The 21,008-nt window shown below is 44.3% G+C and overlaps 1 protein-coding gene across 2 annotated transcripts in view; it reads left to right on the top strand.

The window, feature by feature from the left end:
• Positions 1-21,008, top strand: part of Hacd2 (3-hydroxyacyl-CoA dehydratase 2) — a 79,411-nt gene that overhangs the window by 13,897 nt on the left and 44,506 nt on the right. For both annotated transcript variants that reach the window (XM_052158502.1, XM_052158503.1), the window contains one exon: positions 10,006-10,024. In XM_052158502.1, the coding sequence (XP_052014462.1) occupies positions 10,006-10,024 (19 nt within the window). The remainder of the gene's footprint in view (positions 1-10,005; positions 10,025-21,008) is intronic.

The raw sequence follows: 21,008 nt of genomic DNA, 5'->3' as shown, positions 1-21,008 counted from the left end.
TTTTCTCTGTCCTGGTACTCCCCTACCATGCTGGGTCAGGCCTTTCCAGTATCAGGGCCCTCTCCTTACTTCTTCATGGGAGTCATTTGATATGCTATTTTTGTCTTGGGTATTCAGAGCTTCTGGGCTAGCTAATATCTACTTATCAGTGATTGCATTCCATGTATATTCTTTTGTGATTGGGTTACCTCACTTAGGATGATATTTTCCAGTTCCAACCTACATGAATTTGCCTACAAATTTCATGAATTCATTGTTTTTAATTGCTGAGTAGTATTCCATTGTGTAAATATACCACATTTTCTATATCCATTCCTTCATTGAGGGACATCTGGGTTCTTTCCAGCTTCTGGCTATTATAAATAAGGCTGCTATGAACACAGTGGAGCATGTGTCCTTATTGCATGCCAGGGAATCCTCTGAGTATATATGCCCAGGAGAGGTATAGCAGGGTCCTCCGGAAGTGTCATGTCCAGTTTTCTGAGGAACCGCCAGACTGATTTCCAAAGTGGTTGTACCATCTTACAGCCCCACCAGCAGTGGAAGAGTGTTCCTCTTTCTCCACATCCTCGCCAACACCTGCTGTCTCCTGAGTTTTTAACCTTAGCCATTCTGACTGGTATGAGGTGAAATCTCAGGGTTGTTTTGATTTGCATTTCCCTAATGACTAATGATGTTGAGCATTTCTTAAGGTGCTTCTCAGCCATCCGAATTTCTTCAGGTGAAAATTCTTTGTTTAGATCTGCACCCCATTTTTTAATAGGTTTATTTGGTTCCCTGGGGTCTAACTTCTTGAGTTCCTTGTATATATTGGATATTAGCCCTCTATCGGATGTAGGGTTGGTGAAGATCTTTTCCTAGTTTTTTTGGTTGCCGTTTTGTCTTTTTGACAGTGTGCTTTACCTTACAGAGACTTTGTAATTTTATGAGGTCCCATTTGTCAATTCTTGATCTTAGAACATAAGCTATTGGTGTTCTGTTCAGGAACTTTTCCCCATGTGCCCATGTCCTCAAGGGTCTTCCCCAGTTTCTTTTCTATTAGTTTCAGTGTGTCTGGCTTTCCGTGGTTTCAAACCTGGGACAACTGGCTGAGGTGCCTGATTAACATATCAAAGCAGACCTCCCCAGGCTCTTCCTGCATCTTCATCCTTGCTCAGTAGCTACACTTTACTGGGCTGTCACCTTCAGAAGGTAGGTATACATACTATAGCAAAAGTTACACTTTATTATGCTGAGGTCACTCAGTGCTCACACTCTGGATTCCTGACTTCCCCCTCCTAGATGCATCTTAGCTGAGAGTCTCCGATTTGAAGGTCGGGATCCTAGGGTGGATTCTCCAGCCGCAGGACAGATCAAGGGTGATGTGCAGAGCAGAACATTTTGCTTTTGGTCTCTGCTTATATACTGTCCAGTAGGTATCATGGGATTCTAAGACTGTGTCAGGTTATCTTGAGTGAGTGATGTTCTGGTTCCCAGGTGCAGCCTTGGGGTAGTGTGGATCCGGACTAAGCCCGTTGTTACAAGTCTAAAAGGCAGTTTTTACTGTGCTTACTACAGGGGCCGTCCTAGCTGGGAATACTACACCCCCTGCCCTAAACTCTGCTAGTGCAGGGTGCTGGGCTGCCCTTCCCTATGTAATCCAGTCGTTTTAGTTACCACCATCTTTATACCTCTGGCCTCCTGGCTGCTGCACCTGGTTCTCCTCTCCCTTACCCCCCTCCCCCTTCCTTACTTGGCTCAGGGTCACATGCACTCTGGGCTCTCCCAGATGTCTGTGCTTCTGGCTATGCTTTCCCACATACCTACCATAGACCTTCTCCTCCAGCCTACTCAGGACCAGTCATGTAACGTTTATTTCTTTTCCATTCATCTGATTTCAGAACAAAGGTACAAAGAGGATAACCAAAATGGTTGGATTATATAGAAAAGGGCAGCTGCCCCTGGACTGGAAAGTGGGCCCTGTAATGGGTAGTTACTGAGGAATGCTGGGAGAACCTGGTGACCAGGTCTGCTTTGATATGCTAATTAGGTATCTCTGCCCTTTGTCCCTGGCTTGAGACCTAAGGATACATTTTCATATTTGTGTATCACACCTACCCTTGGCTCTCTCCTGCCCCACTGGTCCCTTCCATATAAAGGTACTTTATGGAAATTTCTGGTGAAACTGAGTTCAGCACACCCTAGTCATTCCTTCCAAATTTGTTACCAGTGCAAGTCATCCTTTCCTGAGGTAAAGAAATAAAAAGGTGGAGAAAGGCCAGCAAGGTGTTGAACAAACTCTGCTCATGGTCACCAGAGAAAGAAAAGTGCTTCCTTCTAACAGAAGAGGCCATGTACACTCATTGTTTAAAAAAAGATAAAGCATGACGATGCAGATTATTCACAAGCTTCATACCTGAAAATTGTCCCTGTTAACATTTTGGTGTCTGTCCCTCAAGGCTACATGTTAGAGTTGGGAGCATAGCTCGGGGTACAGCACCTACCTAGCATATGAAAGACCCTGGGCTTATTCCTCGGCACTGGGGAAAGGTTACATGTTATGTGCATGAATTTTAAGCAAAAATGGAATACAAATCTGTATATGGTATCATATTTTCCAAAATGAATCAAATTTTGGTAAACGTACACAGGTGCGTGCTGCTGCTGCTGCACAGAGGGAAGGGCTCTAGTAGTAGACGCGACTTGGGGGCCACCCAGCTCTGGTTTCTGTTCTGTCTGGAAGTTCTGTCTGGTCTTGAGGCTGAACCCACAGCAACTGGATGTCGTCAGTGACTCCCCTTTTGAGCCATAGCCAGTTGAAGCGGGAGAACATGCCTGACCCATACTGGCTGGCCTGACTGTTTCCCTCCCACATGGGTTCCTGGTCATCTTGACACTTGTTAAACTCTATGGAGGTGCTTTGTCATCATTTTCTTACCTTAGATTAAAAATTAAATTGGAGGGCCTGGAGAGATGGCTCAGTGGTTAGGAGCACTGGCTGCTTTTTCAGAGGACTTTGCTTCAGTTCCCAGTAGCTGACATGGTGGCTGACAACCATCTGTAACTACAGATCCAGGGGATCTAGTGTCCTCTTTTGGCATCAGGCATGCATGTGGTGTGCAGATACACTTGTCTACTAAACAACCATACTCATCAAATAATGAAATAATTTTTAAAGATGAAACTGTTTTTGTTAGGGTTTCCAAGGCAACTTGAACTTTACAGATTCTTGTTCCAATGCCCAGGATCCACACATAATCTTCTGGACTTGTCCAAAAATATTTGGGTCACTTCTCCAGCTCTATCCTCTGTAGCTCTCTAGGCTCTGGTGAACTCCACTCCACTGCTGAGAGAGAGAGAGAGAGAGAGAGAGAGAGAGAGAGAATGAATATGAATGAGAATATGATGGGAATATGAGAGAGAATTAGATTACGAGTAATCCCCCAGTAATCATGCAGAGCCTAGTAAATAAATCACAGTTTAAGTCTCACTCATTTGAAACTAGGCGGGAATAACCAAAATTCATGTATTTTATAGAAGGCAGCCAGGAGGACAATCTATCTTCCCCAAGCAGCCTAGAGGAGGCCCACTTTACACATTGGAGGGAGCTTGTGCATAGAGACCTCAAAGTCCACCTCACAGTGATGCATTCCCTCCAGCAAGGCCACACACACTCCAACAAAACCACACACACTCCAACAAGGCCACACACACTCCAACAAGGCCACACACACTCCAACTAGGCCACACACACTCCAACAAGACCACACACACTCCAACAAGGTCACACACACTCCAACAAGGCCACACACACTCCAACAAGGCCACACACACTCCAACTAGGCCACACACACTCCAACAAGACCACACACACTCCAACAAGGCCACACACACTCCAACAAGGCCACACACACTCCAACAAGACCACACACTCCAACAAGACCACACACACTCCAACAAGACCACACACACTCCAACAAGACCACACACACTCCAACAAGACCACACACACTCCAACAAAGCCACACACACTCCAACAAGACCACACACACTCCAACAAGGCCACACACTCCAACAAGGCCACACACACTCCAACAAGGCCATACACACTCCAACAAGGCCACACACACTCCAACAAGACCACACACACTCCAACAAGACCACACACACTCCAACAAGGCCACACACACTCCAACAAGGCCACACACACTCCAACAAGGCCACACACACTCCAACAAGGCCACACACACTCCAACAAGGCCACACACACTCCAACAAAGCCACACACACTCCAACAAAGCCACACACACTCCAACAAAGCCACACACACTCCAACAAGGCCACACACACACTCCAACAAGGCCACACACACACTCCAACAAGGCCATACACACTCCAACAAGGCCATACACACTCCAACAAGGCCACACACACTCCAACAAGACCACACACAGTCCAACAAGGCCACACACACTCCAACAAGGCCACACACACTCCAACAAGGCCATACACACTCCAACAAGGCCACACACACTCCAACAAGGCCACACACACTCCAACAAGGCCACACACACTCCAACAAGGCCACACACACTCCAACAAGGCCATACACACTCCAACAAGGCCACACACACTCCAACAAGACCACACACTCCAACAAAGCCACACACACTCCAACAAGGCCACACACACACTCCAACAAGGCCACACACACACTCCAACAAGGCCACACACACACTCCAACAAGGCCACTACTCCTAATAGTGCCACTCCTCATAGACTAAGCATCCTTCTAGTAAATAAGCTGAGGTTAAAATTTAAAACTAAATTTAGTATAGTTTTTGGAAAATAGATGTTGTGGCGTTCAAGTTCACTGAGAAAGACCAAAGACTTAGTTCAAATTTAGAGCTTATTTACTAGAACTCGGCAGCCTTGGAGCCAACTGCATGCCTGTCGGAAACAGGCTAAAGGACAGGTTTATACTGGTGGACATTCAGTTATCTGTAGAATCCACAGCTGGCAAGAGAATTGTTTTATTCCCCTCAGTTGTTTTTCTTTCCCATTGTATAGTAATTAAAAGACCACTTCATCCCAGGGCAGTAAGCCAGTTTACTAGAGCAGGAAGCTAGAGCACTGTTATCCTAGTCTCATTTCAGCTGCTGGCCACTAGGACCTCACAGGCATCCCAGGGCCATGAGGGATGCCTGCTACCATTACGTTTCTTTAGCCACCACAAGGGAGTTAGGTATAAATTATTACATTCAGTTGTAACAATAATTACAATTATTATTATTATTATTATTTTTTTTTTTTTTGGATTTGGTTTTTTCGAGACAGGGTTTCTCTGTGTAGCCCTGGCTGTCCTGGAACTCACTCTGTACACCAGGCTGGCCTCGAACTCAGAAATCCGCCTGCCTCTGCCTCTCAGAGTGCTGGGATCACAGGCGTGCACCACCACCGCCCGGCTTACAATTATTTTATTAACTAAGTTAATATCAGGTTGGGCTGCCTGTCATGTCCCCACAATCTGAAAGACTTGGAAAAGAAGAATGTATTGTGTTTTTGTAGGCAGTTTGAATATGGTTGTTTTTCCTACTGGGTATGCTTCTTCTAGTTGAATAATTTTATTCTGTGTGTCCCAGAGCACTGGCACCTCCTAGGAGTAGGGAAGTTATAAGGGTGTTTTCATTGTCACAGTGACTAGGGAGACTGCTCACTTGATGTCTCATTGTAGTAGTCCAACTCAGTGAAGATTTGTTTTGCCCTTTCCCCATGTCTCCCCAGGCTAGCCTTTCATAGGAGATGCTAACACTGAAAACCTTCACAAGCTGTTAGATAAGAGGCTTAGAAGGATGACTGGGCTCTGTTGCTGCAGCCTAGGCATACTGCCAGAAGCACTGTCCTAGCTCCAGGTCTGTACCTGTACATTAGACGTGAGAGCCTGCAGTCAGGGAGTCCCTCTGGTCAGGGACTCTCACGAGATTGAAATCTAGGTGTTGGCATGAAGACATCAGGGAGGCTGGCTGGGTTCTTATGTCGGACATCTGGGGTTCTTACTTCCTGGCTGTTGGTTGTAGGTCGTTGTTACTCGGGCTGTTCTAGTCCTTGCACAAGCCCACCCCCTCACTTCCAAAGCGCCCCCCCCCCCAGCCTCCATGCATGCTGTATTGAATCCATGTTAAATATCCTGACTTCCCTTGCTGCTGCCTGCCGGAAAAGACTGATGCTTTTCCAGCTCCAAGACTCAAACTGAAGGTCACATACATGCTAGAAAGCTCTTAAAGTGTGCTTAGTGTTGGGCCATGGCCACCCACACCATCTTGTACCTTAAAATCAGTTGACTTACCTAGATTATGATGGCCCATGCCTATAGTTGTAGCGACTAGGGAGGGAGCTGAGGCAGGAGGATTGCCACAGATTTGAGACCAGCCTGATTATATAATAAGTTCCAAGTCAAACTGGGCTACAGAGCAAGGTATTACCTATAAATTGATTAGTTAATTAAATGGCATTTTAATTACATTAGCAAAATCTCTATCCTACAATACCTAGATTGGGTTTGTAGACGGATGGCCATACCTTGGGAGAATGAGATTGCCTTTAATTCTGTGTGCTAATACCCTTATTTTGAAGAATAAAGCTAATGTGAAGTAAGTGCCTCAAGTGCTGAGGCATTCCTAGCCTGCATACTTGGCTGAGAAGGTTTCAGGGTGCTGGTATCAGGGTGTTTTCACCCTGGTATCAGGTGGTTTCAGGGTGTTTTGTTACCGAAAACACACCTGATGAGACTGCCTGGACCCAGGGGTAAGGGGTGGACGGTTACTACTTAGACTTAGGTATTACATCAGTGGCGTAGCTCTGCCGAGTGGTGCACACCTTTAAACCTAGCTTGCAGGAGGATCTCAGTGAGTTCAAGGCCAGTCTGGTCTACATAGCAAGTTCCAGGTTGGCCAAGACTATGTGGTAAGACCCTGTTTCAATCAATCAATCAATCAATCAATCAGTAAGAAAAATAAAGTTAGGAATACCTTCTCTAATATAGACTGCTAATATTTCATGTTATCTGTGTGATGATAAGAAATTTCAGTTGTGAATTAGTTTTATGTGGAGATAGCTTTGGTCTTTAGATTACTATTGTTATCAGTATTATTTTTGAGGTCATATATGTGTATATAGGTACACATGGAAGCTGGACACCAGAGGACATGTTAGGTGTCCACCTTTGGTTTTTGACTCAGGATCTTGCTGGTGTGGAACTTGTCACGTAGGTGAGGCTTTCTCCTACAAGTTCTGGGATTGCCAGCATGTCCCGGCAGACCTGGATTTACTCTTTTATTTTCTGTGGTTCTGGGACTGACTTTGGGTCTCATGTAAGCACTTCTCTGACCTACCTTCCTAGCTCTGCTTTGGAATAGTTCCTGAAAGTGCCTCCAGTCTGCTTTCTAACTGCTATTACCCCTGCAATGCTGGGGCCCTTCTTTGTTGTGCTGGTAGTGGTTTGTTTTCTGTCTCTCTTCCTCTCCCTCTTCCCCTCCCTTTTTCCCTCCCCCCATCTGTTTGTCTGTCTGTTTGTCTGTCTGTCTTTTTTTTTTCACTATTTAAAGAATATGGTGTCCAAGGAATTTTTGTACACTAGGGCCAGAATTTCAGGGCAGAAGGATAAATTTCCTACACTTCCTTCTTATTTGACTTCTTAAAATAACCTACAAGATTACGTTTATGCTATACTTTATAAGTAAATAAGATCTAGTTAATCTGAAATATAATTCAGTTTGTCTATTATCTTTCCTTTTTTCCTTTTCTACTTATTTCCTTTTTTTTTTTTTTTTTTTTTTTTTTTTTTTTTTGAGACAGGGTTTCTCTGTGTAGCCCTAGCTGTCCTGGATCTCACTCTGTAGACCAGGCTGGCCTTGAACAGAGATCAGCCTGCCTCTGCCTCCCAAGTGCTGGGATTAAAAGTATGAGCCACCACTGCCTGGCCTAACTTTGGTATGTTTCTATTACTGCTTATCTTAATGATATTTTTGTTGCTAGTGCTAGTTCCTATTTGTATTTGTTAGTACTTGCTCAGAGTGATTTCTGGAACTTTTACTATTTTTTAACTTTTAATCATTATTTTTGTGGGTGTGGGCACAGGAGTGCATGTGATGGAGTCAGAGAACACTGCGTAGTCAGGCCCTCCAACTGCCTTCCCAGCAGGCCATGGGCCCTGCACAGACTTGCTGTCCAGCTTGTACAGCGGGCCCTGACCTGCAGAGTCTGCTCACTGGCTCCTGGAAACTGTATTTTTAAATCCAAACGTATTTATCATGAGTTAATATTATATCTGGTTGTTGTTATATCTTTATGCCCAAGAGCATTTACAAACTAAAATACATATTTCTAATGAAGTTATTTTCTTTTCATTTCTTCTTTGTGTATCATTGAGGATGGTTTTTGAAATACTGTGTAAGAAGGTCACATCAGCTATGAGTGTCATCAGGAAGGTGAAAGCGGACATTGCACAATCATGTGATGAAAGAGGGGAGGCTCAGCCTGGGAGGATAAGATGTAGAAAACAGGGAAGCCCCTGTCTTTTTTCCTGAAGTGTCCTGTCCTTAATGAGCAGCCAGGATGTCTTGTCACATACATGAAGGGAAGACATGCTGCTCTCTGTCTTGTCAAAGGATGCTCTTCATCCCTGGCCTTCATTTCATTTTAATCTAGATATATCCTCTCATTTTTACAATCTGTGCAGCAGGAGGTATCCACGCTTTTGAGGTGTTCGGGGTGTCCTTTGAGAGGGATAATATAAGGGATGAAAATTCTTCTCTTCCCTTCTCACGTAGCAGCAGATTTGTACAGCTCAGTTTTTTAATCCAGGATCCCCCTCCCTAAAATGGGATGGGAGGACATGTAAAGAAATAGTAGTCTTTCAGCACAGAACTAATCAGGGACATTTTAGCTAACGTCTGTCTTGTGATGTTCTGGTCTCTGGGCCTCATAACTTATTTGCAGTGAAATAGTGGTAGAAAAGGCAGAGAAGACAGAAAACCAAGGTCCTTGCTGACCACCGTGGGCAAACTGTGCATCTTTCTGTGTCCCTAAGTGTCCTGACTACTTGTCAGGGTGACTAGCAGGATCAATAATAAGTAATCACTAAAGATGTTTTATAGAAGTGATGACATGAACTCCAATAGTTGTCATCTCTTAGGTGGCTTCAAATCCTCAGCACCAGTGTTAAAACAGTGGGGGTTTGGAAGGATTCATTTGGCCAATTGGAAGGGCATGGAGATAGGGTGGAAATGGCCTTCTCAGTCCAGGCGCTGGAAATGAAAACAAGACTGATCTGAGATGCAGCGCAGGAATTGGAAGCCAGTTGAGTCTTAGGGGTAAGAGGACATTAGCTCAACAGGCCAGAGCCCAGTGGCTCCAGGCATAACATAAGGAGGAAGGAAGTGCTGTGCTTCCCATTCAGGTAGCCATTTTGAGAGGCTGATAGAGTCCTGGAGATGTCTAAGGTGGTTTGCAAAGTGGACCTGGAGCTTGGGAATGTGTTTAGAAATTAGATCAGAAAACAACTCTGCAGCAAGATTGTTGATCGAGGCAAGATAAAGACTGAGGATGGGGTTTGAATAATAAAACTGCATTGAAGGGCCTGCTGGGCAACAGTAGCCAACAAAGGCTCTACTGAGGCCACACTGTAGCCTATGACAGTTGTGCTCTGCAGATTACAGAGATGCCTGGCTGTACATGCAAGCTGATGGGTTATAAATGAGGTCATTGACATCTAACAAACCACTGTGTGCAGATTAAATCCATAGAATCTCTCCCAGAGAATGACAAACAGAAAGGAGCAAACAAAACTAGTTACAGGTTTTCTTTTGTTGAATAGCCCGAAATAAGGTTTAAAAATGGAAAGTTTGTTTTTCAGGCTTAGTATTTCTGCCGGGCACTGCTCTAATCTTAACTGAAAGAGCAATTTATATGCAATAAAACTGTAAATATTGGCCTCACTAATTTTCTTTTTCCTTTTTTTCTCTCTAGATTTTACATTGTGCTATAGGTAAGTAGAACCCACACACACCTTCTGAATACATTGAATTGTGCCTTTTAAAGTCATAGATGATCAGTTTGATTTGGTTCTTAATACCCATACCATTTACCTATTATATAAAAAATTGCTGTTAAAGTGGTTTTGTCTTCTAAAATAGCAAGTATTAGATGCCATCACTACATACACAGCATTATCTGTTGTGTCTCTTTTTCTGTCAGTTTAGGAGGTGCCTTCCCTTCTCAGCACAGCAGGGAAGTTCTCCTGTGTTTCTAAGTGTGGCTTGGGTTCCGGAGCTGTGCTGTGTTGGAGAACTTCCTGCAGTCCTTACATGGATGTTCTCTGTGTGTCGGAAAGCAAGAGGTTTTAACCCCTTACTCACAAGATTATATGCAAAGCAATGGGGTGTGCCTGTACTTGGTTGGTTTCTTTTTATTGGGAGAGTCATCACATTTTGCCCTAGATCTCTGAGGCATAGCTTTTAGAATGGGGTGGATAGACACCTGTAATTAAACAAAAGTCAATTTCAGAAAGTAGACAGGCCCTATGAAGCGAGCCCACAGCACTCTAGGTTTGTCTCTCTGAGGGACAATGTGATGATGCTGTTCACTGAAACATCGAAAGTCTGAAAACTTCAAAACAGTGACTCTAACCCAGTGCCCCCCTCAATTTAGCTCATAGCTAAAGTGGTTCACTATATTCAGGGTGCTGGGCTTGGTGCTGGTAGTCAAGGATGAGCAGTCTTGGAGTTGACAAGGCCATGCAAAGTGGAGGCACAGCCAACTGCCACGTGGGTCTGCACAGGTCTCTGAATGTCCCACAGGCATTAAGGAAGGCAAGGTGTCTTCACTCTAGGGCTGCACCTCTCCTGCTGCAGAACTTGTGAGTCTAAGAACCTGTTTATTTGAGGGGCTCATTGCATTCATTGGATTGGTAGAAGACTCTTTGGTCCCCTGAAAGGCTTTAGAACACTGCCTTAGAAACTTAGATACATTTGAGAGATCCTGGGGCTGTTACACAATTTCTTTTACCCCGGTTTACAAAGGTATTGATAATTATTATTATTATTGTTAATAATTATTACTTAGTAATAGAAACTACTGTACCTAATTTATAACCAGATCTGGCTTTAGAGTCTGCCTAACATATTTTATATTATGTGATCTTACCCATCTTTTTAGACTTTTATCTATAATTTTAAGATATTACATTTTAGCCCTTCTTAAATGATTACATTTTAAGCATATAAACTGATGATTTTCTCAGTGGTAGAACACATACACATGCATAAGACCTGAAGTTTAATTTTTAGCATCACAAAAATTAGCAATAAAAATTTAATTAATTCTAAGCTTAAACTAGCAGATGGCAAATATATTTGGCCAAAGAGCTCTGTACCACTGCAGGCCTGCCCACGTGGTTGGGGCGTGTGTGCTGCCCTCTTAACCTTCAGTTGTCTGTCTCCATAGAGCATCCCCTACTGTTAATGACTTAACTTCGAGTCTGTGAGATTATATGGAAGAAGTGTGCACTTGGCCAAAGACTGTCCTTCATGTTTTCTGGGCTATAATGATATTCTCTCTCAGTGCCAAGCTGTGGTTGGCAATGCAGCTCCCAGTCAGCCACGTGACCTCACGGGGACAGCCAGTACTGTCCAATGCACAGTATTAAGATGCAAAGTAGTAGATGGTAGAAATTCATTTTCCACTGGTGACATTTTCAATTATGACAGATCTAGTGGCCGTATTCCCCAGTTAAAGCGCATCTCCCTGTAAATTGAGTGACTTATGAATATTTGTTCCTTCTAATTCTGGAAGTTTGGAATTCCAAAGTCTGATGTCTGGTGAGGCCTGTCCTCAGGCAGTGTATGCTTTCCATTACAGTGTGGTAAAAGGGGCAGAGCGGCCCCCCAGCCTTCGCTTTAGCTGGGCTTTGGCTAGTCAGTTTTGTTTGACACCAGGTCTCATGTAGCCCAGGCTGGTCACGAACTTCCTATGTAGTCAAAGCCGGCCTTGAACTCTTGCTTGATCTCCTGCCTTCATCTCCCAAGACCTGTGATTATAGGCATGATCGGCCACACTGCAGAAGCCAGGTTTTCCAGGATCGTGGTCACCTTCATCAGAGTCTTCGTGACCTAATCACTCCCAAAGACCTCACCAGTTAATACTGTTTGTTGAGGATTCAGCATATTAAGTTGAGGGGTGGCGTACAAGCATTCACATTGTATGTTTAAGTATGCATAGAATTTTCATTAATGTTTAACTGTTTTAATGGCCCAAATCACATTGCTTATTGTAAAATACACTCTTACACCTCTAAAATTTCTATCCCTGGGAGTAATTACCAATGGGTATGTTTGTTCATTCATACAAAATAGACAAGCAAACAAAAGAGCCCCATCAACTGTCTGGTGGGGCTGGGTCCCCCTGCTGCCTGAGACAGCAGGACTGGAGAGTGAGCAGCTACAGGTGTGGTTCAGAAAAGCCATGTTGGCTGAGGCTTCCATTCTGTGACATACCGTGCCGGAGGGAGGGCTGCATTTGTTTATGCCGATTCCCCGTCTGACTGAGAGCTCCTTCACAGCAGCGTCTCCTTGCCTCATCTGCCGTCCTAGAGCTTCGAGTGGCACCTGATACATGGGTGATACTTTCAAGGCCCTTCTTTTTCCTCAGGAGCCTCTGTTCTGTCAGTGAGGGTTCCTAGCATTATCATTGCTTTTTGTCTTCACCTGCATTTTTCTTCACAGTTCACAGAATGATCCAAAAAAAAAAATTCTCAGTTTTTAAGAGGCAGAGATAAGAAGATCTCTCTGAGCTCCAGGCCAGCCAGGGTTACATAATGAGACCCTGTTTAAAAAACAAAGCAAAGTTGACTCTAACCTTTGAATCTTCAGTTTCTTCCTCCCCCTGGATAATCCTTCCCTGACCCTTCATGTAGATGTGTGGCAGATTCTGCTTCCTCTCTGTTGTTCATGCCATGCTGTCTGTAAGTGCTCACACATACTCTGGAGGCCAAAGGGCAAGCTCCAGTATGTCTCCTGGTCTTGTGACTTGTTGGAGAGTCTCTCATTTGCCACCAGGCTAGCTGACCCTTAGGCTCTCAGGTGTTCCTGTCTCTCCTCCCACACTCTCCATATAGGGGCTGAGATCGCAGACTATGCCTAGTTTCCTTTGCTGAGACTGTGGTCAGTGCACTGACAAAAGCAACTGAAGGAGAACGGGTTTCTTTTGGCTCATGGTTACATGTAAATCAAGGCAGAGAAGCCTGAAGCAGCTATGCACATTGCATCTACAAATTCATGGCTTCTCATTCTTTAATTTATGTGTGTGTGTATATGTGTGCGTGTATGAATTCATACATACATATATATATATATGTGTGTGTGTGTATGTACTTATACACAATATATGAAAGTAAATATGTAAATAGAACACTGTTAGTGTTACTTATATGTATATGATTTAGGACTAGATAATCATTTGAGGGGCTCATCCCTAGCGAAGACTAATTTCCTCTCTCAGCAGTCTTTAATTGCCTGTAGTTCTCCTCTGGGACATAGGGCCCCCTGGAATTTCCCTACCCTTGTTCAGATCTTGTTTAAACAGCCATATTGTTGATATTCCATGAGTACAACTTCCCTGTCACATCTAAAAGTCACAATCTTGCAGAAGACTTTCAGGTTGCGCTGGCATTTACAGTTTTTATGCCCCTCCCCCTTCCTTAATGTTTTCTGGGCCTTAGGGTAAAGTGTTGAGTTATAGGTTTATTAATTGGGGCTGAGCACCCCACATTCAGTTCCTCTGCCTTTTGACTGGGTGTGGCTTTCTGTCATGGTACACCTACCTTACCTGTAGGATTAAGGTGAGCTCCAGTCTTGACACTTTGGCCAGTGCTTCCCCCTCTGAGCTGTGCTCTGGTTCACTCTCTAGTTCCTGTCTTCCCTGGGTGCCGCTTTCTCTGTGTCCATACTCAGTGTCCTCAGGTCCTGCCCTGGTTCTCTAGGCATTGTCTTCCCTTCCCATGCTGTGAGATATGCATAACACCCTCTTAATCCCACATCTGTGCCCACTCTAGACTTGCTCACTTCTTCGGTCTCACTCCCTGATGCAGACAGGGCCCTTCAGCAAGACCGCACACCCCCAGACTCACTCTGCCTGTGTATTTTCTTTGTCAGGGGAGCAACCAACCGCAGCCTTCTAGTCACCCATGCTAGACCCAAGTTCCTCACAGACACCTTCTTTTGCACACTATCCCCAGGCTGCCACTCCCATTTGTCAATTTCAGTCTCTGTGTTCAGATTGTCATGTTTTTCATCCCTGGGCAAGAGTTCAGGAGATCTTGTCAGACTCCATGTGGATTTTCCTGAAGCCGTAGATCATCGTTCAGAGCAGCAGATGCCATTCATTTCTTTCTGTGCTTCTGTACTTCTTTCTTTCTGTACTTCTGTTTGTTGTGTCTTACTCTACTCCCCATGAATAGTTGACAAGACCCAGTGGTGGATTTCAAATCTCTGTTTCCACCACAAGTAAATACGTGAGGTAATACAGATGTTAATCTTCCATAATCTATGTCTCCAACAGTGTAATATATTGTGATGCAAAGGCTGTTTTTTTTTTTTTAAATCTCAAATATTCGATTTTACCAATAAAGACGTGGGGGGCCAGATGTTGGGGGAAAGCCTGCTAGCTGAGAGAGGCAGAGAAAGTACCAGCTGACCTTTCTTCTCAACAGATATCCCAAAAGGAAGTCCTCCTTCTCCACAGCATCTCAAAAACTGTTAAACTAAATATCTCTCCCTTCTACTTCCTGTATGTCTCTCTGTCTATCCTCCTGACATCTTATTCTTCATTGTTTTCCTGTGTTCACTCCCTGTCAATGGCTGCTTGCTCTGCCTCTTTGGTGACTATATGGGTGACTTTATTTAATTCTATTTAAAATAAATAGATAGCTCTTGGATTAAAGGTGTGTGCTAGGGCCGAGCCACACCACAACTAGAAACAGGTTTTCCAGTAAATAACACAATCTCGAAGTTTGCAGTGTGATCAGATATCCTGCAAAGTAAGTGTGTGTGTGTGTGTGTGTGTGTGTGTGTGTGTGTGTGTGTGTGTGTGTGTGTTAAAAAGGGGAAAAGAAGTGCAGCTTGGTCTTCATGTGGATCCCGAACAACCTGACTGACTGGAAACCATCCCAAAAGCTTTTGCTTGTACGTGGGATATGTTCTTCTGGCTGGGCTGCCTTGTCTGGCCTCAGTGGGAGAAGATGCGCCCAGCCTCCAGGAGACTTGATATACCAGAGTGGGGGGATACTCTGAGGCCCCCACCCGCTCAGAGGAGAAGGAGGAGGGGGAAAATACTGTGGGAGTGGGTGACCAAAAGAGGGGTGTAAAGTGAATAAGTAGTAGTAGTAGTATAAAGATAGGGGGACAGAAAGTTTTGTCTTTGTGGTGAAGTGGTACTATTAGGCCCTTGTTGGAGAAGTGTGTCACTGGGGGTGGGCCTGAAACTCAAGCTTGAGGTGTGAGAAGCTCAAGCAAGGCCTGGTGTCATTCTCTCATCCTGCTGCTTAAGGATGCAAATATAGAACCGCTTTTACACCATGTCTGCCTGCATGCCACCACTTCCTGCCATGACAACAGTGAATAACACTGCACTAAAAGCCAGCCCCATTTATAATACTTCCTTTATAAGAGCTGCTGTGGTCATGGTCGTTATGGTGGAATCCCCTCTTCCTCTTTCCTTAGTCCCTTTTAGGGAATCCTAAAAGTCCTGCTTCTGTCTCCCTGCCTAGCCATTGGCCAGTAACTTTATTAGGCAGTCAAAAACCAACTGGGGGTAGTTAAATAATGATTACAATAAAAATAGGCTATTTTTAGCATTTACCTAAAGAGAGCCTTCCTTCACAGCAATAAAAGCCTAACTAAGACAGTCTTGTATGAAAGTTCACACAGCCAAGTGATGAACCTACACTTCTGTGTTACCCAGGTTCTTGCTTCACTTTGTCCCTGAAGACTTTGAGTTAAAGGATGGCTGTAAAATGGAGTTTAATAAACTCTGTTAGTTATTAATATGACCCAGCCAGCCCGCAAATCACAGAGGATTTAGTTAAGTAGACTGTTAATTCCCCACTTGTGCTCTCCAAGTCCTTGTAGTTTGAGTCTTCCCAGGTTATTTCTGTTCCATCAGCATGTCCTTGGGGTCCTTGTCACTTCCAGCACATGCTCCTGGTCTATCACATCTAATAGAGACCTGTTGTCCCCATCTTCCTTCTCTTACCCCCCTTTTCCTCTCTCCTTCCTCCTCCTGGTCCCTACCTGTGAGCCCCAGCCCAGTAACTGAAACACTGCCTCCTTTTTCTCTTCCCAGTGATTGACTGTAGCCCTTTTTATTTAACCAATAGTTTTAAATTGTAGAGCAAGATTTATATAGCATCACTTGGTGTATGTGAGGATGTCTTTGTTGGGGCAACCAGATCTTCAGGGGCATTTTTTAGTACTTGAACACATAGCAGCACCAGACCAACCCCCAATAGATGGCTTTGAGTATGTTGCTTCCTGTTTAAAACCTTTACTGTTTTTTATTTCCTCATGATCTCAACCCTGCCTTCCTTTCCACACTAGGGCAGCCCTGGCTTCCTGCCTCTGCCGTGGCTTTGCCTTCTCCTGGGACGAGCCAAGCACATGGCCAGCTGACTAACCTGGCTCCCCTTCCTTCACTACATCCCTTACTGCTCTCTGACTCCATGCAGCACTGTGGGTCACTCTCCTGTAAGAGCTTCTGCTACAACCTATCGTTGTGCTCTAATTGTATCATGTATGATTTGCATTGTGTTCATGTACTCCCTGACTCCTCATTGGTGTCTGTTCCCACACATAACAGTGTAGTCTCACGAACAGTGATCATGGGCTTACCATAGTCTGGTGGTGTAACAGTAGATTGCTAAACTGCTCTAAACTCCCTGGAGCTCATGCCTCCTCTACATTAATATTAATGTAGAGTTGTTTTGGATTCACAAATGAAAACCATGTGCACATGCATGCGTGTGTGTGCACGCACACACACACACACACACACAGCCTTACTTTTAATATGCCTTAAGCAGCTCAATGGCTGGGCATAACTTCACGTGGCTAGCATGCACTACGCTCCATAGTCCTGAGATAATACTAAATCTGTATTTCGTCTTTTTTGCCCTGGACCCTGCTGGGCAGCCCTCCTGGGGCCGATTTCCCCCTGTACCTACATGTTGACTGTATCTCTCTCCTTCGTACTTTCTGGTGTGGTCTTCCACCATCGTTATGGTGGAGTCCCCTCTTCCTCTTTCCTTAGTCCCTTTTAGGGAATCCTAAAAGTCCTGCTTCTGTCTCCCTGCCTAGCCATTGGCCACCAGTAACTTTATTGGGCAGTCAAAAAGCAACTGGGGGTAGTTAAATAATGATTACAATAAAAATAGGCTATTTTTAGCATTTACCTAAAGAGAGCCTTCCTTTTTTTTTTTTTTTAAATCATAAAACTGCAGTTTATTTTTGGAATAGCGTTTTTATTTTCTTGCCATTTTGGGAGTTTACTACAAGCAACTTAGTCTTTTAGCAATATACAGCCTTAAAATATTGGATTTTTTTTTTTTCATCTTCTAAACTAATGAAAAAAATCTGGCTCTCAAGCAGGCCTGGGGGTGCTTGTGAGCTGTGTAGCTTCTGGGGGTAATACAGATCTTATACACCTTCTTTTCTGCCTGAGTAAGAGAACCTGATGACCTTGCCATTGTGAATGTCGAACAGGACAGGAGCAGAGCATGGAGTACAGTGTCTGTAGGTTGAAAATTGCTCGGGAAAGTGATGGCTGTTATTATCAATATGAGAACAGTATAGTTTTATATTTTTCTGAGTCCAGTATAATAGTTAGTAGTCAGATTATGTAAGTGTTAGGTGAACGAGGAGAGAAGTGTTAGCTCAGTAGGTGAGATCATTTGCTGTTGAAATGAAAGTGAAAGTATGAGGATCTGAGTTCAAATCCCCTGTACCCATGTAGAAAGCCAGGCATATCCATGCATGCCTATAACCTCAGCTTCAGATCCTGGAAGCTCTGTGGCCACCCAGACTACTGAAATGGTGAGCTTCAGGTTCAACGGGAAAAACTCTGTCTTAGATAAGACAGAGATCAGTAGAGGAAGACATACAACATCTTACCTCAGCATCACCACTACCACATGCACACACACCCACATGCCAAGAAAAGGGGGGGGGGGGGATAACAAGATGGCTCAGTGGATAAAAATACTTGCCAGGCAAGCCTGAAGTCTTGAGTCTAATCTTTGGAACCCAGGGCAGAAGGAGAACCAATTCCTTAAGTTGTCCTCTGTGTCACACATGTGCTATGACATACACACCCTAGTACTCACACATATCCACCACCACCCTCTCTCAGCAACTTTTCTGTTGCTGTGGTGAAACAGGCTTCCCAGGCTCAGCCATGGAGAGCCATGTGGGTGGTAGGTTGCCAGAGCTAGCCTTCTAGTCCTTTCTGGTACAGCCTTTGCCGTTTACTCAAATACACTGCATCCATTTCCCAGCACCCACACTGCATTGGCTGTCAGGATAGTACTAAACAAACTGAAACCTTCCCCAACTCAGTTGCTTCCTTCAGACTACACCAGCTTAACCTCCTTGTTCTAGTTCATCCTGTTGCTTCCTGATGTATTTTCCTTCCATACCCCACAAAAGAAAAAAAGGGGGTGTTGGCACCTGCATGCTCTGCTCCTGCTGCACAAGATTTCCATTCTTGTACTCTGAATAAACTACTGCTTCGCACCTCTAGCTTTGCACACTCAGCTGCTTTGCCAGGAACACCCAGCTCTGCTGCTTGTTCCCTGCTTGGCACAGACAGACCTCGGTGTGGGAACGAGGAGAGAGGTGGAGTGTGCTCTTTAGCACCTCAAGGCATCTGCTCAGGGCTGTGCTGACTGCACCTCAAACATTTGGTATGCAAGGCCTGTGTAAAACAGTACCTGGGTATCTGTGCCCACTTGCAGTTCAGAAGGGCACTTTGTGAAGAAAGCCCAGAAGCTTCCCTCTGCTGCTCTTGAAGGAGAAGCCAGAGTTTGGTGATTGCAAACATCTTTAAAGGTATTAAAAATAGCAGCAGCAGCAGCAGCAGCAGCAGCAGCTCCTAGTCTACAAGAAGCTGAGAAGGTAAACTAAGTATTCTGGGTTCCCGTGTCAGGCATCTACCCTGTTGGGCTGAGTGTTCAAGTCTGAGAAACTAGGAGTCTGACTAGGTGCCTTAATATCAGATTTTCTGAATCTTTTGAACTTAAAGATGCCATATCATAAGTAAAGTTAGTGATCTGAGCGGCGAGGATCTGCTGGCTGTTTCAGTGTGCCCATGTGAGTGTCAGAAAGCTCACTTCAAGCATAGTAGTATCACTACCATTTTTGGTACATTTTGAAAGTCATTTTAGAAAGCAGAAATGGGGTAAAAATAGACACATTTTGTTTGTTTGTTTGTTTGTTTCTTCTCTCAGTGTGTGATTAGTCTTGAGACAGCCTGGAATCACCTGGGAGGTGAGCATCTGGGCATGGTTATAGGAGAGTATCTTAAGCTCCTTGAAGTAGGAAGACCCACCCACTGCAGGTTGTTCCTTTCCCTGGCTGGGCTCCTGGACTGTGTAAAAAGGGAAGAGTGAGCCAGCTGTGTGCAGCATTCATTGATTTCTTCATCACAACCACAGACCCAGTCTGAGCAATTGCTCCTCCTCCTTCCCTATTGTGATGGACTGTGCCTTGTAGTGAAAGACAATAAACCCTTCCTTAAGTTGTTTTTGTTAGTACAACATTGTTGTTATAGAAAAGTACCTAAGACAGCGTGTGCATGTCTTAGGGTAGGGGCACATACATGCATACAGAGGACAGAGGTTGGCGTCAGACATCTTCCTCCTCCCACCTTTCTGAGGCAGGGTCTCTCTCTGAATCTGGAGCTCCCCAGCCACACTGGTTGCTTAACAAGCCCTAAGAATCTTCTCCCACCCCAGCATTGAGATTGTAGACAGCCATTGCCACACAGCTTTCACCTGGGTGCTGGGGATCTAATTCACATGCCAATGCCTGTATGACAAGCGCCAAGGACTGCTGCAGTTTTCTATAATATTTTCCCACCGAGTCACTAGATGGCACCCTTGTGTTAAAAGAGGATGCCTCTTACTGGTCTTCTGGAGGTCTTTTCTAATAAAAATGTATAGTATGAGCCACTAGCTGAAGCTGAGTGAACAAGGCAACAGAGAAAGGGGATATGGATGGGTGCTTTCATATTGCTTTCTCTCGAGTCAGTCATTAATGATGGAGACCATGAAACAACTAGAACTTTGTATTATCTGGGAGGTCCTTGTCCAATATTTCTTAATTTTATCTTTAAGCTGAGCACAAGCTTGGTCTGTTTTTGAAAGCAAGTGTTCTACTTTAGAAATTCTCTTTGTGACAGTTTGTGGCAGTCTGAAGTCAAGAAAACATTTTATTTATATTCTTAGCTTCAAAAGCCAGATCAGACTAGTGAAAGTAGAAACACTATCCAGAGACCAAAATGAGACATGTAACATCTGTTGAGTCATCTTTTAGAAAAAAAATTATTGGGATCAGCAAGATGGTTTAGTGAGTGGAAGCACTTGCCACCAAGCCTGACCTGTGTCCAGTTCCTGAAACTCATGGCCTTCCACAATCGTGCCATGTATGTGCTGTGACGTGTGCCCCTCATCCCCAAAGAAATGATGTTTTTTAAACTTTTAAAATTATTTGCTGTGTAATTCTGTGACAGTTGACTGGATAAATCCTGAAATAAAAGGAACACACACTTCATGTGTGAGCACCCTCTCTGTATCTTTGCTCTTGGTAACTAAGGCAGTCTTGCTGTATTGCTACACTGACCTGACCAGGATTATGATGTTTATTATATTCTTGACACTTTGGTTGGGAGCCTTGCCTTTAACAGCTGAGCCTTCTCTCCAGCCT

This window comes from Apodemus sylvaticus, chromosome 15, assembly GCF_947179515.1.
Source record: "Apodemus sylvaticus chromosome 15, mApoSyl1.1, whole genome shotgun sequence".
Lineage (NCBI taxonomy): Eukaryota > Metazoa > Chordata > Mammalia > Rodentia > Muridae > Apodemus > Apodemus sylvaticus.
This window is presented reverse-complemented; position numbering and strand designations above follow the sequence as displayed.